We start from the raw sequence: 18302 nt of genomic DNA, 5'->3' as shown, positions 1-18302 counted from the left end.
GAGAGAGAGAGAGAGAGAGAGAGAGAGAGAGAGAGAGAGAGAGAGAGAGAGAGAGAGAGAGAGAGAGAGAGAGAGATATATATTAAGTGGAAAGGCTGGATGGCACCTATTTACAGTAAATATCCCACCTGGAATGATGAGGTATTGTGCCTCTGGTTAGCAAATATTTTGCAACAAATATACACAGGTCCATGAGAAAAGTCCTGCCCAACTTTCTTGGTTTATTTAGCCCACAGTGGTAGGAATGCCTGATCAGAAGGAGATTTAGTTTTAGAGATGCCAGCATGGAAACAATAAATTGTCCACTAGTGTGTGTCGTGCAGTGTTAGTGTGCGGGGATCGCTGGTCGGTGCGGACCCGGTGGGCCGAAGGGCCTGTTTCCGAGCTGTATCTCTAAAAGAAAGAGAAAACTAAAATTAACCTACAAACCCCAATGTCTTTGAGAAGTGGGTGGAAACTGGAAGCACCCGGAGAAAACCCATGCACTCACTGGGAGAACAGGCAAATGGCCCGCTGATTTACTCCAGCTTTTTGTGCCTAACTTTAATGACTGGCAAAGCCTAGTTCAGGACTCCTGGGGCCTACTGCTATTAATGACCACTTCCATTTTCACACCCTTGATATGGCCAGACCACAAGACATTGTGTAGAGAATTTGGCTTCGGTAAAAATTTCTAAAATGGACCCTGGTGTGCATGATAGCGCTAGTGTGTGGGGATCACTGGTCGACCCGAAACGTCACCCATTCCTTCTCTCCAGAGATGCTGCCTGACCTGCTGAGTTACTCCAGCATTTTGTTGATACCTTCGATTTGTATCAGCATCTGCAGTTATTTTCCTACACTCTGACTAAAACTCCTCAGTAGCAATACTGGGAGTTAGCAATCACATATAAGGTCATGTAAAATGTCAAGGCGTTTTACTTAAAATCTTGCTAATAATGACAACAGACACGGGCGTCACGGTGGCCCAGCGATAGAGATGCTGCTTTACAGCGCCAGAGACCCGGGTTCGATCCTGACTACGGGTGCTGCCTGCACGGAGTTTGCATGTTCTCCCCGTGACCTTTGTGGGTTTTTCTACGAGATCTCCGGTTTCCTCCACACTCCAAAGACTCCCCAGGTTTGTAGGTTAATTGGCTTGGAGTCAACATAAAATTGTCCCTAGTGTGTGTGGGGTGGTGCAAATATGCGGGGATCGCTGGTCGGCGAGGATTCCGGTGGGCCGAAGGGCCGGTTTCCCCACTGTATCTCTAAACGGAAACTGAACTAAAACTAAACTTTGCAACCTTTTACTTAATAATCCCACTTTTGAATGATAGGAACCTTGTATGATTTATTTGGCTGCTGTTTGTTGAGGAAGGAATGGAACGATAACACTTTGAGGGACGATTTGTTTGGGAGAGCAATGATTTATTGCATTTGCAAGACTCCAAATCTTTCAAAATAATAAAATAAATATGAGGAGTATTTGGTATAGGTATGTTATCATACTAAGATACAGGGAGACTTTGGTTTGCGTGGTATTCAAGCAAATCATACCATACATAACATACAGGTAGTGCAAAAGTGAAAATAAACAAACATGCAGAATATTGTGTTACAGCGACAGAGAAAGTGCAGACAAAAGAAGTGCAAGGGCCCCAACGAGGTAGGTTGGAGGTTTAGTTTAGAGACAGAGTGTGGAAACAGGACCTTCGGCCCACCAAGTCTGTGCCGACCAGTGATCCCCACACACTAGCGCTATCATGCACACCAGGGTCAATTTTAGACATTTTTACCGAAGCCAAATTCTCTACAATGTCTTGTGGTCTGGCCATATCAAGGTATGAAAATGGAAGTGGTCATTAGTAGCAGTAGGCCACAGCAGCTCGGAAACTAGCTTTGCCAGTCATTAAAGATAGGCACATAAAGCTGGAGTAAATCAGCCGGCCATTTGCTGTTCTCCCAGTGAGTGCATGGGTTTTCTCTGGTGCTTCCAGCTTTCTCCCACTTCTCAAAGACATTGGGGTTTGCAGGTTTAATTTTAGTTTTATCTTTCTTTTAGAGATACAGCTCGGAAACAGGCCCCTCGGCCCAACCGGGCCCGCACCGACCAGCGATCCCCGCACATTACCACTGCACTACACACACCAGGGACAATTTACATTTACAGTATACCAAGCCGATTAACCTACAAAACCCGTAAGTCCCGTGCACCCGTGGTCGGGATCGAACCCTTGCCTCTGGCGCTGTAAGCGCTGTAAGGCAGCCACTCTACCACTGCGCTACCGTGCCATCACCGCTCTCCCTGTAAACATGCTCTAACGTGAAGGAAGTGGATGGGAAAGTGAGATGACAGAGAAACTAGTCTGAATGGATGATCGATGGTCAGCATGGACTCGTTGGGCGAAGGCCCGTATCAACGCTGTAGCTCTAAACTAAACGAAACAAAATTATTGGTCGGCTTCAGGACATCGGGATGGTATTTCTATCTCGTTGCCACGTCAAAACGTAATAGTTCCCAAGGGCTGCATTATAGATTCTGTCTTTGCAAATGTGAGATTTGCACTCAAGAGCAGCTCTGCTGGATGAGGAACCACTGTAAAGTGCACGATCATAACACTGGACGGAGTTTTAGTGAGTCGGGATGTGCACAGCAGAGTTTGATTTGCGTTTAGGTTTATGTTGAGTTGGAGGATGCTTAGGAAACCAGAGGCCCATTAGTGCAGAGGAGACACAAGAGGATGCAGAGGCTGGAATCTGGAGCAAAACACAAGTAGGCACTGGAGGGGATCTTTCAGTCGGGGCCGTTTAGTTTAGTTTAGAGATACAGCACGGAAACAGGCCCTGCGGCCCACCAGGCTCACCCGACTAGTGATGTCCGCACTCTATAGACAATAGACAATAGGTGCAGGAGGAGGCCACTTCGGCCCTTCGAGCCAGCACCACAATTCAATGTGATCCATTCTCAATCAGTACCCCGTTCCTGCCTTCTCCCCCATTACCCCCTGACTCCACTATCCTTAAGAGCTCTATCTAACTCTCTACTTGAATGCATTCAGAGAATGGCCTCCACTGCCTTCAGAGGCAGAGAATTCCACAGATTCGCAACTCTCTGACTGAGAAAGTTTTTCCTCATCTCAGTTCCTAAATGGCCTACCTCCTTATTCTTAAACTGTGGCCCCTTGTTCTGGACTCCCCCAACATTGGGAACATGTTTCCTGCCTCTAACGTGTCCAACCCCTTAATAATCTTATACGTTTCGATAAGATCTCCTCTCATCCTTCTAAATTCCAGTGTATAACGCTATCCTACACACACTAGGACAATTTACATTTATCTCAAACCAATTGACATACAAACCTGCACTTCTTTGGAGTGTGGGAGGAAACCGGAGCTTCCCGGAGAGAAAATGCGCGTGGCCACGGGAGAGAACGTACAAACTCCGTACTGACAGCACCCAAAGTCAGGATCGAACCCGGGTCTCTGGCGCTGCGAGGCAGCAACTCTACTGCTGCGCCACGTGCTGCCCTAGCCCTTCGCTCTGAAATGTCAACCTAAAACGTCCACTGTCTATTACCTTTGATAGACGTTGCCTGGCTTACTGAGGTCCTCCAGCACTTGGAATAACACGTGCAGTTCTGGTCACCACACTGGAACGTATTGTGACTGTGCTAATATGGAGCGCAGAAGACATTCACCAGGATGTTAGAGACCAGAAGTGCTGGAGCAACTCAGTTGGTCAGGCAACATCTCTGGCGAAAAGAGGACAGGCGACGTTTCAGGTCAGAACCCTTCTTCAGATTGAAAGCAGAGAGGGGGGAGGGGGGGGAAGGCCAGAACAAATTAGGGGCCAGCAACAGATGATCAAGGAAGGGTTGGGCCCATAATGGGCAGAGGTGATAACGAGGGGATACAGGGATGCGAACAGTGGAACTAGTAGGACGATAATTGTGGAGGGAGAGGGAGAGAGGGATGGAATGCAGGGGACTACTTAGAATGGAGATAAATCAACGTTCATACCACTAGGTTGTAAGCTGCCCACGTGAAATATGTGGTTGCTCATAGTACAGGTGTTGACCAGGATGTTGCCTGGAATAGGATATAGTTACAAAGGGAGATTGCATAGGCTAAGTTTGCTAATTGACAAGGGGCGAGGTCAATGCATGTAAACAGTTCAATTTACTTTAGTCTTAGAAACATAGAAACATAGGAAACAGGTGCAGGAGTAGGCCATTCGGCCCTTCGAGCCTGCACTGCCATTCAATATGATCATGGCTGATCATCCAGCTCAGTAACCTGTACCTGCCTTCTCTCCATACCCCCTGATCTCTTTAGCCACAAGGGCCACATCTAACTCCCTCTATAATATAGCCAATGAACTGGCCTCAACTACCTTCTGTGGCAGAGAATTCCCACAGACTCACCACCTCTCTGTGTGAAGAAATGTTTTCTCATCTCGGTCCTAAAAGACTTCCCCCTTATCCTTAAGCTGTGACCCCTGGTTCTGGACTTCCCCAACATCGGGAACAATCTTCCCGCATCTAGCCTCTCCAACCCCTTAAGAATTTTATATGTTTCTATAAGATCCCCCCCTCAGTGTTCTAAATTCCAGCGAGTATAAGCCTAGTCTTTAGAGATGCAGAATGGAAACAAGCCCTTCGGCCCACCGGGTCCATGCCGACCAGCGATCACGCCGCGCTCTAACACCATCTAACACACTAGGATACAATTTACTGAAGCCAATTGACCTACAAACCTGTTACGTCCTTGGCATGTGGAAGGCAACCGGAAACACCGGAGGAAACCCATGGGGGTCGGAGGGTGAATGTACAAACTCCATACAGACGTCACCCGTAGTCGGGATCGAACCCAGGTCTCTGGCACTGTAGGTAGCAGCTCTACTGCTACGCCACCGAGCTGCCCTTAATGTAGTTGGAGAAAACAATGGGGACCAGGCAGGAGAATGGGGTTAGGAAGGAAAGATAGATCGGTCGTGATTGAATGGCGGAGTAGACGTGATGGCCGAATGGCCTAATAACCTACTAAGTTGTTTCCACGTTTTGTGTTTTGCTTGTGTGACCAGTAAAATTTGGCTTTCCAGCTCCCTGAATCAACTCAGTTGCTCATTCCTTGTTTTCAATTTGCAGATCCCGACAGTTTTTCCAGTTGCCTGAGAGCTCTGTACCTTCAGGAAGCCCCTTGTACCTTTGTTGTTGTCCACATTGTGGGCGCCACTGTTCTCTTCATGTCCGACGGCATCTTGGTAAGTAGACTTGAAGACGGAGTGGACATGCAATAAGTGGACATCCACTGAAATATATTCACTGGATGAGAGGGGATCTTACAGAGACGTCGAAAACTATAAAAGGACTGGACAAGCTAGATGCACGGAAAAATGTTCCCAATGTTGGGGGAGTCCAGAACCAGGGGTTACACGCACAGTCTAAGAATAAAGGGGGAGGCCATTTAAAACTGAGGTGAGAAGAAACTTTTTCACCCAGAGAGATGTGAATTTGTGGAATTCACTGCCACAGAAGGTCAGTGGAGGCCAATTCACTGGATGAATTTAAAAGAGAGTTAGATAGATCTCTAGGGGCTAGAGGAATCATGGAATATGGGGAGAAGGCAGGCACGGGTTACTGATTGTGGATGATCAGCCATGATCACAATGAACGGCGGTGCTGGCTCGAAGGGCCAAATGGCCTCCTCCTGCACCTATTTTCTATATCTCTGTTTCTATGCCCCTCAGAAACAGTCCTATTATTCACTTTGTCAATAAAAATGAAGGAAAAGGTGTTGTTAACCTGGAAAGGGCGCAGAGAAGATTCACGAGGATGTCGCCAAGACCTTGAGCTATAGGGAGTGCTTGAGAAGGCTAGGACTCTATGCCTGGAGCACAGGAAGATGAATACATGAATAGATCAGTTAAACGCACAGAGTCTCTTTCTCAGAGTAGGACAATCGAGAGGACATAGGTTAATAAATTTTAAAGGTTTAATAGGTCTAAAAGATTTAATAGGAACCTGAGTGGTATCTTTACACAAAGGGGTAGTGGGTGTAAGGAACGAGCTGCCAGAGGAGGTAGTTGAGGCTAGTGACTATCACAACGTTTAAGAAACAGTTAGACAGGTACATGGATAGGACATTTTTGGAGGGATACGGGCCAAATGCAGGCAGGTGGGACTAGTGTAGCTGGGACATGTGGGCCGGTGTGGGCAAGTTGGGCCAAAGGCCTGTTTCCCACACTTTATCACTTGATGACTCTATGACTCTATGGCAGGGAAGGGGCATTCACATCAGAGGTAGGAGGTCTAGCTTCAAGGGTCATTCCTTGATGTCAAGCAGAGAGGCTCATTTACAGGGCCTTTAAGACGTTGAATAGCATGGTGATTTGCAGAAGGGCGTCCGACCGTGTTTTATGGGATGGGCCCTGGATTGGGCTCGATTGTTCTTCTGAAGTTAGGGTCAATGTGGGGGTGGGGAAGAGTGAGATTGCCAATCCAATCAGAACTTGGACCTCTCTCTTGAATGGCTGTTGATATTGTTCAGGAACAAAAGCGGAAAGATTTCTGCTTCGATTTAGGTTTCGGTTTATTATTGTCAGGTGTACAGTGATAAACAAGCAATACAAACAGATCAGACATACATTAATATGTGCAATCAGGTCAACAGGCAGAGCAAAAGGACAGATACATAGTGTGGAATATGGTCGCCCATCCGTTCCATAGACAAGATCCAATGGAGTAGCGTTGAATCAGACAGTACCCTTCTTGCATCAGCGCACGCTGCCCTCGGGACGGCTGCTATGGAGAGGAGACGGTGGCCCACCTCTTCACAGAGTGTGGATTTGCCAAGAGAGTCTGGAGAGGTTTGCAGGGGTCCCTGTCACGACTTATTCCGAGCAGCTCCGACACAGAGGACTCTGTGATCTACGGACTGTTCCCAGGGACGCATTCGGAGACGGAGATCGTGTGCTGCTGGAAGGTCATCAACTCGGTGAAAGATGCTCTTTTGGTCTGCCCGAGCTTTGTTGACCTCCCAGCGGAGCGAGCTGTCCGTCGGGGAATGTTGCTGACTGGGCCCGCTGCAGACTGCAGGAGAGTACGTGCTAAGGGACGCACTGAAGCTCGGTGCAGCCAACGCCAAGGCCCTGTGGGGGAGGACCACAGTCTAGGGCCCTTCCGCTGCTGGACATGGGGGGGGGCAGGGTGTGGTGGAGACGCCCCTCCAAGTAAAGGATTCTGTGTAAATCTGGCGATAAATATCTGCATTGAACGTATAACCTCCGGGAATGTCGGATGGAGTTTCTGAAAAGAAAATGTTTTTGTGAATATTTGTTACTGGAATAAAGTACTTTTTGATATTAAAAAAAGTACCCTACTTTGGTAGGGTATGAATGGAAGGCCCATTCAGAAGCCTGATAACACAGGGGAAGATGCTGTTCCTATGTCTCATGCTGTGCACTTTGAAGCTTCTGTACCTTCAGCCAGACGGGAGCAAGGAGAAGGAATGACTGGTCTGGGACAAGTCTTTGATGGTGCTGGTTGCTTTTCCGGGGCAACGTGAAGTGTAGATGGAGTCAATGGTGGGTGGGAAGGCTGGTCTGTGTGATGCATTGTGCTACACCTACATCCCCTGAGTAAACTCTCTGCAATTTACTTGGTTTCAGTTTAGCTTGTTGTCACGTGTATGGACAAGGTAAAATGAAAAGCTTTTATTCACAAAGTGCTGGAGTAACTCAGCAGGTCGGGCAGCATCTCGGGACAGAAGGAATGGGTGACGTTTCGGGTCGAGACCCTTCTTCAGACTGAAGAAGACTTCTTCAGACTGAAGAAGGGTCTCGACCCGAAAACGTCACCCATTCCTTCTCTCCCGAGATGCTGCCCGACCTGCTGAGTTACTCCAGCACTTTGTGAATAAGTACCTTCGATTTGTACCTGCATCTGCAGTTATTTTCTTATAAAATGAAAAGCTGTTACACACTTGTGTCATGCTTGATCTCACACAGGGCGAGTACTCTGGATTTGTGTACACTTATGCCGTCGAGAAACCACTCTACATTGAGCACAGGGTAGCAGGTTACCTCAACAGCCTCTTCTGGGCCTCCATTACTCTGGGGAGGTTGGCGTCCATTCCAGTGTCTGGGAAATTAAGACCTGCGACCATGGTGTTCATAAACTTGGTGAGTACCTTTGCCTCTCCTTGGTTCATCGCGATAGCGTTCCTTAATCTTCCTATTCCACTGTGTCAGATTATAGTCCTCAGGACCAAGTGTACGGTCCTTCGCCAAGCGAAAGGATCATTTGCCTTCATCAGTTGGAGTATTGAGTATGGAACATTGGGGGTTGGGGGGGGTGGAGGGGGGGGGACCATGTTGCAGTTATATAAGATGCTATTAAACCTTTAAAATTTATTAACCTATGTCCTCTCGATTGTCCTACTCTGAGAAAGAGACTGCGTTTAACTGATCTATTCATGTATTCATCTTCCTGTGCTCCAGGGCACAGAGTCCTAGCCTTCTCAAGCACTCCCTATAGCTCAAGGTCTTGGCAACATCCTCGTGAATCTTCTCTGCACCCTTTCCAGGTTAACAACACCTTTCCTTCATTTTTATTGACAAAAGTGAATAATAGGACTGTTTCTGAGGGGCATAGAAACAGAAATATAGAAAATAGGTGCAGGAGGAGGCCATTTGGCCCTTCGAGCCAGCACCGCCATTCATTGTGATCATGGCTGACCATCTACAATCAGTAACCCGTGCCTGCCTTCTCCCCATATCCCGTGATTCCGCTAGCCCCTAGAGCTCTATCTAACTCTCTTTTAAATTCATCCAGTGAATTGGCCTCCACTGCCCTCTGTGGCAGAGAATTCAACAAATTCACAACTCTCTGGGTGAAAAAGTTTTTTCTCACCTCACTTTTAAATGGCCTCCCCTTTATTCTTAGAGTATGTGTCCCCCAGTTCTGGACTCCCCTAACACTGGGAACATTTTTCTAGCATCTAGCTCGTGTAGTCCTTATATAATTTTATACGTCTCTATTTTCTCCTGCCTTCTCCCAAATAACCCCTGACACTCGTACTAATCAAGATTCTATCAATCTCCGTCTTAAAAATATCTATTGACGACCTCCCCAGTCTCCTGTGGCAATGACTTCCACATATTCACCTTCCACACAGTCCTTTGTTTCACCAGCTACTGCCTCTGGTCCTACACTCTCCCACTCCGGCCTCTACATTTCGAGTATTTGGTTCAGATTTGGGCACCTTGTGAGAGGAAAGATGTTGTCAACCTGGAAAGGGTGCAGAGAAGATTTGCAAGGATGTTGACAGGACTCGAGGGGCTGAGTTGTCAGGAACGGTTGAGCAGGCTCGGACTCTATTGCTTGGAGCGCAGGAGGGGGGAGAAAATCCCTGGAGGAGAAGTGTGCAATATCAGGAGAGGATTAGTTCGGGTAAACGCACAGAGTCTCTTGCCCGGAAATTGGGGAATTGAGAACGAGAGGACATAGGTTTAAGGTGAGGGGGGGGGGGGGGGGGGGGGAGGGGGAGGGGGAGGGAGGATTTAATAGGAACCTGAATGGTAACTTTTTTACAGAAATGGTGGTGACTATATGGAACGAGCTGCTAGAGGAGGTAGTATTATTGCTAGAGGAGGCAGGCACTATTGCTATGCTTAAGAAACATTTTGACAGGTACATGGATAGGACAGGTTGAGAAGGATATGGGCCAGGTGGGACTAGGGTAGATGGGATGTGTTGGCCAGTATGGGCAAGTTGGGCTGAAGGGCCTGCTTCCACGCAGCATGACTCTATGAAGCTGTGACTCTATATCAAGAGAGGGGCTTCATTACAGGGCCCAGCATTGTCCTGACTGTGCCGACTAGAATTGATGGACCGAAGGGCATTTTTCTATGCTGTGCAATGCTAGCTCCGAAGATATGCTGTGTTATCTCATGCTATCATATGCAAGTAGGGGTGATCACGGCTATTGAAATGAAGTAGGGTCTTGTTTAGGGGTGGCGGGGTGATGCAGCAGTTAGTGCTGATGCCTCACAACCTCAGAGACCCAGGTCTGACAGCCTGGATTTGTTCTGACTTCAACCCATATCCCAATAATATGCTTGTAGGTTGATTAGCGATGGTAAATTACCCTGTCAGTGTAGGTTAAAGGCAAAATTGATCAAAGGAAAGTTGTCGGTAGGAACTACAGAGTCCCTTCTTCAGACTAGTCAGGGGAAAGGAAAACGAGAGATTTAGACGGATATAGAATTAATGAATGAAGAAGTGTCTCGACCTGAAATGCTACTCCATTCCTTCTCTCCAGAGATGCTGCTTGTCCCGCTGAGTCGCTCCAGCATTTTGTGTCCGTCTTTGGTGTAAACCAGCATCTGCAGTTCCTTCCCCAACACATGTCTTTTTCTTTCTCTCTGATGCTCACAACGTTCAATCGTAATAGACAATAGACAATAGGTGCAGGAGGAGGCCATTCGGCCATTCAGCCATTCGGCCATTCAGCCATTCGGCCCTTCGAGCCAGCACCGCCATTCAATGTGATCATGGCTGATCATTCTCAATCAGTACCCCGTTCCTGCCTTCTCCCCTTACCCCCTGGTCTGAAGAAGAGTCTCGGCCCGAGACGATGTCACCCATCCATGGCGTCCAGAGATGCTGCCTGACCCGCTGAGTTGCTCCAGCACCCTGTGTCTTCGTTTGTGAACCAGCTCCTCACCACCGTTCTGGCACAAAATAAAACTGATTTTATGTCGTCTTTGAAAAGTTGCTCTGATGAGAGCCCAGTGCTAACTTTTCACATGGGTGTGTGTGGTTGCTTTACAGGGTGGAATAATCGGCACTTTTGTCCTGATGCTGTGTTTCCCTGTCAGCATTATTTGCCTTTATGTGGGAACAGGACTTCTAGGCTTTTTCCTGAGCAGCACCTTTCCAAGTATGTTGGCTTACACCGAGGATATCTTGAATTACCAAGGTTAGTAGACTCTGCCTTCTGTTATGCCCTCAATCTGTTCTGTCCTCTTAAGCATATCCATTTCCCCCCCCCCCCAAAAAATCACATTAAATTGAACCTGGCATCGAATTACCTTGAAGCAAGGCATTCGGCACAACGAGTGTGGGCTGGGGCTTATACTCCATACGCTTGCTTTAGTTTAGAGATACAGTGCGGAAACAGGCCCTTCGGCCCACCGAGTCCGCACAGACCAGCGATCCCCGCACACTAACACCATCCCACACGCACTAGGGACAATTGACATTTACACCAAGCCAATTAACCTACAAACCTGGCCATCCTTGGAGTGTGGGGGGGAAACAGAAGATCTTGGGGAAATCCCACGCAGGTCACTGGGAGAAGGTACAAACTCCGCACAGACAAGCACCCGTGGTCAGGATCGAACCCGGGTCTCTTTGCGCTGTAAGGCAGTAGCTCTACTGCTGCGCCACCGTGCCGCCCTTGCTTGATTGAAAGATGCGGCGTGGAAACAGGCCCTTCAGCCCACCGGGTGCATGCTAACCACTGATCAACCGTTGGCACTCATTCCATGCTATCCCACTGGAGACAACCTACAAACCCGCACATCTTTGGGATGTGGGAGGAAACCGGAGCACCCGAAAGGAAACCCATGCTGTCAGAGATAGAACATGCAAACTCCGCACAGACAGCAGAGGAGATCAGGATCGAATCCAGACCTCGGGCATCGTGATGCAGCAGCTCCACCCGCTGCACCACTATTCTGCCTCAAAATCCCCCCTCCAATTCCACCTGCTTCGTTCCAGCCATTCACCAGATTCAATGATACTTTATTGTCACATGTACCGAGGTACAGGGAAATGCTTTGTTTTGCAAACAACCCGGTAAAATCATGTAGCAGAACTCACCGAGGCAGAACACGAGAGTCGCCAACAAATTCGCAAAATCTCACCACAAAATCATTACACACAACACAATATATCTTTATTGTCATTGTACAGGGGTACAACGAGATTGGGAATGCGCCTCCCATACGATGCAATAAATTAATTAGCTAGTCAGTATTAATTTATACAACCCAATGAAACAAATTAGAACAGTTTTAAACAGAATAAAGTGCAAGTGGGTCTGTGCCGGTTCACTGTGCGATGTGACCATCCGGCTCAGCAGGACCGGTTCATAGCAGCTATGGCCCTGGGGGTGAAGCTGTTCCTGAGTCTGGAGGTGCGGGCGTAGAAGGCCTTGTATCGTCTGCCCGATGGTAGAAGTTCGAACAGACTGTTGCAGGGGTGTGAAGAGTCTTTGTGGATGCTGGTGGCTTTTCTGAGGCATCGTGTGTTGTAGATGCCCTCCAAGGCTGGTAGCTGTGTTCCGATGGTCCTCTGAGCTCTATGGACTACCCGCTGAAGAGCTTTCCTCTCTGCCTCCGTTGCCTCCATTTTGCCAAACTCTCAGCTGAGGAAGGGCAAGGCTGCTCTTGCTGTTACATTTTGGGATCATCTGTTAAATTGATATTCTATCCAGCCAATACAAACTACGGGTACGGGCTCTTTGATGGAGGAGCAGAGTACAGGTAGTTACCACTGTTACGCTGGTCAATACTTGACCAAAACCCAGTATCATTATAAACAAGACAATCTCATCGATCTATTCAGCAGCAGCTTCTTCCCCACTGTTATTGGGCTTTGGAATGGTCCATCCATAAGCTAGGGTACTGTCCAATTCACTTTTACCGAATTGCGGAAGTTGGATTTTGTTTCATTAACTTGACGCGCTACTATACTGCACGATTCTGCACTACGGTATTTAAAGCGGAGATTGGCTGATTCTTGATCAGTAAAGGTGTCGGGGGCTATGGGGGGAAGGCAGGAGAATGGGGGTCGAGAGGGAAATATAGATCAGCCATGATGGAATGGCGGAGTAGACTTCATGGGCCGAATGGCCCAAGATCGTAAGTGACCGTAGTAGAATTAGGCCACTCGGCCCATCAAGTCTTCTCTGCCATTCAATCATGGCTGATCTATCTCTCCCTCCTAACCCCATTCTCCTGCCTTCTCCCCATAACCCCTGACACCCGAACAAATCAAGAAATTAATCAAGTACTCAGCTAATCAAGGCCTAACTCTGCTCCTAGAACGTACGAACATCTTCGGCACTCTGTATGTTCCCCTTTGCTCTACCTATTGCACTTAAATTTGGCTTGATTGTATGATGTTATCTGATCTGATTATATCGCATGCAAAACCAAGCTTTTCACTCTCCTTGGTACACGTGACAATGGTAAGCCGAAACCTAAACCTCGGTACCATTTTCACATCATATCATATCATATATATACAGCCGGAAACAGGCCTTTTCGGCCCTCCAAGTCCATGCCGCCCAGCGATCCCCGTACATTAACACTATCCTACACCCACTAGGGACAATTTAAAAAAAAACATTTACCCAGCCAATTAACCTACATACCTGTACGTCTTTGGAGTGTGGGAGGAAACCGAAGATCTCGGAGAAAACCCACGCAGGTCACGGGGAGAACGTACAAACTCCTTACAGTGCAGCACCCGTAGTCAGGATCGAACCTGAGTCTCCGGCGCTGCATTCGCTGTAAAGCAGCAACTCTACCGCTGCGCTACCGTGCTGCAGAATTTTTTGGGGTTTTTTGTACCAAAAACAAATCTAATTAATTATTACAAGAATAATATGTACAATATAAAACAACACCAACAAACCCGCCACCATTGTACAAAGTGCATCAAATGCTCTTAAATTACAATTTCCTCATCCTTATTGCACCTTAAGGTGCCCAGCGGTCCAGGAAATCCCCCAGGGTGCCCCGTGGACAGAGCGTGGTCCCTCTCCAGTACCACCCGGGCGCGGATGTAACCCCGGAAAAGGGGCAGGCAGCCGGCTCGGGCAAGGCCCTCTTCCGCCTGGCGCCGTGACTCGCGGGTGACCAGCTTGGCCCAGGCCTTTACCATCTTGCTGTTTGTGGGAACATGCGACACATATTGGTCGCTGTTCTTCCTTCGCTTCAATAGTCAAGTGAAGTTTATTTGTCACACACACATACAAGATGTGCAGTGAAATGAAAGGTCGCCCACAGTCCAGCAATAGAGCAATAAAAATAAGCAGCTTCGCACATAATCACGACCAACACAAAACAAAACAAAAAAGAAACATCCATCACAGTGAGTCTCCTCCAGTCACCTCCTCACTGTGATGGAAGGCCAGATTCTTAATTAGTATGGGTGTCAGGGGTTTTGGGGAGAAGGCAGGAGAATGGGGTTAGGAGGTGTAGATCAGTGCATGTTCCTTTAACATAGTGACCTCACCACTACTAACCACTCCCCATGGTCTCTTGTATAATTGTAGCTTCCCCACCTCCAGCTCGCTCTCTAGTTCCAGTGATGACCACGGACAGCTAGGGCATAATGTGTGTAGTGCAATTAATAAACCTATTCAGTAAAAGACTCTGCGTACGAGGGACATCCTTTTACATGGTGTCAGAGCGGTAGACTTGCGTCTCCTGTTGATCGGTTTTATTTTATTATTTGTTCCTCCCAGTTGTGTCCCCTCCTTCCACTTTGCCATGGCTCCCTCGTGTCGTCGTCCGGACACGCTCGTTTTTGATGGGGACATAGTGCACCGCTGGACTGTCTTCCAGCGGGACTACGAACACTATATCGCGATTGCCCATCCTGATGCAAATCCTGCGGTACAGGCTCACCTGCTCCTCAACCTGGCTGGTCCGGAGGCAATGGAACGCTATGCTTCGTTCGATTTCGTCCCTCCGGAGGACCGCAACGACCCGGCATGTCTCATGGCCAAGTTCACTGCCCTGTGTGATATACCCACCAATAACATTATTGAGCGTTTTAACTTTTTCACGCGTCGTCAGACTCCAGGGGAGCACGTTGACGCCTTCATTGCTTCTTTGAGGCATATGGCTCGGCGGTGCCGCCTTGAAACGATCACACCCGACGAGATGATCAGGGACGTCCTGGTCAACGGTCTCCTAAACTCCAAGCTGCGTGACGAGCTCCTGATGAAGCCTGACCTGTCGCTAAAGGACGCCGTACATGCCGCACGCATGGCCTCTGCTGTTGCCTCAGTATCTCGGCCGGCGTCCCATGACATAAATTTCACCGGCCGCCGGCGGCTAAATGCCCCGCCGGCCAGGGTCGCCCCCTCCGCGCCCACTACGGTCACCCCTCGCCGATGCCCAAACTGCAACTTCTCGTCACACCAGTTTAACGTTTGCCCAGCGCAGGGCAAAACTTGTAATTCCTGCGGGAAACTGAACCACTTTTCTGCAGCTTGTCGTTCTCGTGGGAGACCTGTCCCTGCTCCTAGAAGGAGTCTAAACAACCTTGCGAACAGTGATAGCGCAACCGGTTCCCAGTACCAACACGAGGAACTCCCCGATCCAGATACAGTGTTTTCGCTTTTGGGTGCACCTGCGTTGATAACGGATCCTTCCGTGCATGTTACTGTCAATGGACACTCCTTCCCCGCGAAGGTCGATACTGGTGCTTTTGCAAATGTTATGTCTGTTGGCCTCTTCGAGCAGATAAGCTCGGGGGAGAGGGTTACTCCTGACGACTCCCGCCTTCATGCCTATGGGGGAGGTGTTCTGGTTGCCGTGGGGAAGGCAACGGTTATCTGTACTGTTCTGGAGACCTCTCGGCCCCTCACGTTCCTCCTGCTAGCATCTGACAACGTCACCCTGCTGGGCGCCCGTGCATGCCAGGACTTTGGCTTGGTTTCATTCCACCGCGACATCCACCTGGTGCAGGCCCCCATGGACCCCCTGATCGAGTATCCCGACCGATTTGATGACGTCCTGGGGAAGCTGCCCTGTGCCTACAAGATCGTTGTTGACCCGGGGGTCAACCCGGTGGTTAGACCGGCCCACCGTGTGTCTTTTGCCATGAAGGGCCGCGTGGAGTCCACACTACGTGGCATGGTGGACATGGGCATCCTCAAGGAGGTGAGTGCCCCCACCCAGTGGGTCTCCACCATGGTGGTCGCTGCCAAGAAAGATGCGAGCGAGATCAGGATCTGCATCAACCCAAAAGACCTGAACCTGGCTATCAAACGCCCGCACTACCCCATGCGGACGGTGGAGGACGTCGCGGCACAGGTCGGTCCAGCCACAGTTTTCTCGGTCCTAGATGCCAAGAGCTCCTTTTGGCAGATCCCTTTGGATGCACGTTCCTCCTTCCTGACCACCTTCAGCACACCTTTTGGCAGGTTCCGTTTCCTCCGCATGCCTTTTGGGATCAACTCAGCAAGCGAGGTTTTCCAGCGTACAATGGAGCAGCTGTTTGCCGGGTTGCCGTGCGCCATCATTGTGGATGACATCCTGGTGTACGGGAGGGACGTCGCTGAGCACGACCGACACCTCCGCCAAGTCCTGGACAGGGCTCGTGAGATCAATCTCAAACTTAATCAACGGAAGTGTCGATTCCGCGTTGAGGAAGTCACCTACGTTGGCCATGTTTTCACGGCGGGGGGCCTGAAGCCAGACCCCGAGAAGACGGCGGCGATCACCGAAATGCCCGCTCCCACTGACGTGCCCGGCCTGCAGCGCTTTCTGGGCATGGTCAACTACTTAGGCAAGTTCATACCCGACCTCAGCGAACTGAGTGCCCCCCTGAGGGAGCTGGCCAAGAAGGACTATGCCTGGGTCTGGCTCCCGCACCACCAGTCGACCTTCGTGGCCCTGAAGTCCAGACTCGCACGGACCCCCACTTTGCAGTTTTTCGACCTGAACAGGCCAATCGTCCTCACCTGCGATGCATCTCGGTTCGGCCTTGGTGCTGCCTGCCTGCAGCTCTATGACGACCGGCAGCTGCCCGTCTCCTATGCCTCTCGCACAATGACCCCTGCTGAACAGCGCTACGCCCAGATTGAAAAGGAGCTCCTTGCCGTGGTATTCGCGTGCTCCAAATTCAAAGACTACGTTCTGGGCAACACCTTCACCATCGAAACTGACCACCAACCGCTGGTCTCTATTTTGAACAAGCCCATCCACGCAGCCTCGTCCCGTTTGCAGCGAATGATGCTGCAGCTTCAGCGCTTTACCTTCGATATCGTGTACCGCAAGGGCAAGGAGATGTTCGTGGCAGACACTTTGTCCCGTGCCCCACTACCTTCCATTTCCCGCCATCCGTACGAATCGGCTGACCTGATGGTGTTGAACGTCAACATCGTTCCATCTTGGCAGATGCAGTCCCTGGTCACACACACTGCCGCTGATCCTGCCCTGCAACAGCTTGAGAGCGTCATCCGCCGTGGCTGGCCTGACCGACGGTCTTCCCTGCCGGCTGGTGCCGTGCCCTACTTCCTGGTTCGGGATGAACTGGTGCTGCACGAGGGCGTGGTGGTGAAGGGTCACAAGGTCGTGGTGCCGGCCGCGCTGCGAGATCACTACTTTCAGACTGCCCACAACGGACACCCCGGGGTGGAGGCCACTTTATCCCAGGCCCAAGCACAATTTTACTGGCCTGGCATGGTTCAGGACATCCGGGACAGGGTCTCCGCCTGCGCTGCCTGCAACCGCCTACTACCTCATCAGCAGCGCCAGCCTCTCCTGCAGCAGCCGGCTCCCGAGTTGCCGTGGATGGCTGTTGCCGCCGACATTTTCGAGTGGCGTGGCAAACACTACCTGGTCCTGGTGGACTCCTACTCCAGCTGGTTCGAGGTGGACCTGCTGCCGTCCCTCACGTCTGCTGCCGTCATCGGGAAGCTTCGCCGCCACTTCTCTACCTTTGGTTCCCCGGTATCTCTCCAGTCCGACAACGGCAGCCAGTTTACCAGCGCGGAGTTTGCCGCTTTCGCCACCCTGTGGAACTTTCGCCACATCACCAGCAGCCCCGAGTACCCGCAAAGCAATGGACTTGCAGAGCGCGCTGTCCGCAGCGCGAAGGAACTGATGGAACGTTGTCGGCTTGCCAGTTCTGACTTGTACCTTGCCCTCCTCAACCTCCGCAACATCTCCCGGGACCCCGCGCTCGGTTCCCCTGCCCAGCGCCTCATGTCCCGCACCACTAGACCCCCCATCCCCGTCTCCCAGCAATCCCTGAAACCAACGGCTCGCAGCCCTGCCGCTGTCAAGGAGCGCATCATCGAAAAGCAAGTCATTCAGAAGCGCTCCTTTGACAAATCGTCCCGTCCCCTTCCCCCTCTGTTCGCTGGCCAGGTTGTCCGGATGGAGTCCGCCTCGGGTCACCACCGGCTGGCCGTGGTCGTCGGCAATGCTGACTCTCCACGGTCGTACCTGGTTAATTACGAGGGCACCGTGTACCGTCGTACCCGCCAGCACCTGATGCTGGTCA

At 50.1% G+C, this 18302-nt stretch overlaps 1 protein-coding gene across 1 annotated transcript in view; it reads left to right on the top strand.

The window, feature by feature from the left end:
* slc60a1a (solute carrier family 60 member 1a) overlaps positions 1-18302 on the top strand; it is an 80610-nt gene that overhangs the window by 54744 nt on the left and 7564 nt on the right. Inside the window, exons 5-7 of the mRNA XM_078420897.1 lie at positions 5130-5245; positions 7991-8164; positions 10818-10965. Coding sequence (XP_078277023.1) covers positions 5130-5245; positions 7991-8164; positions 10818-10965 — 438 coding nt within the window. The remainder of the gene's footprint in view (positions 1-5129; positions 5246-7990; positions 8165-10817; positions 10966-18302) is intronic.

Source organism: Rhinoraja longicauda, chromosome 24, assembly GCF_053455715.1.
Source record: "Rhinoraja longicauda isolate Sanriku21f chromosome 24, sRhiLon1.1, whole genome shotgun sequence".
In the NCBI taxonomy this organism is placed as follows: Eukaryota; Metazoa; Chordata; class Chondrichthyes; order Rajiformes; family Arhynchobatidae; genus Rhinoraja; species Rhinoraja longicauda.
This window is presented reverse-complemented; position numbering and strand designations above follow the sequence as displayed.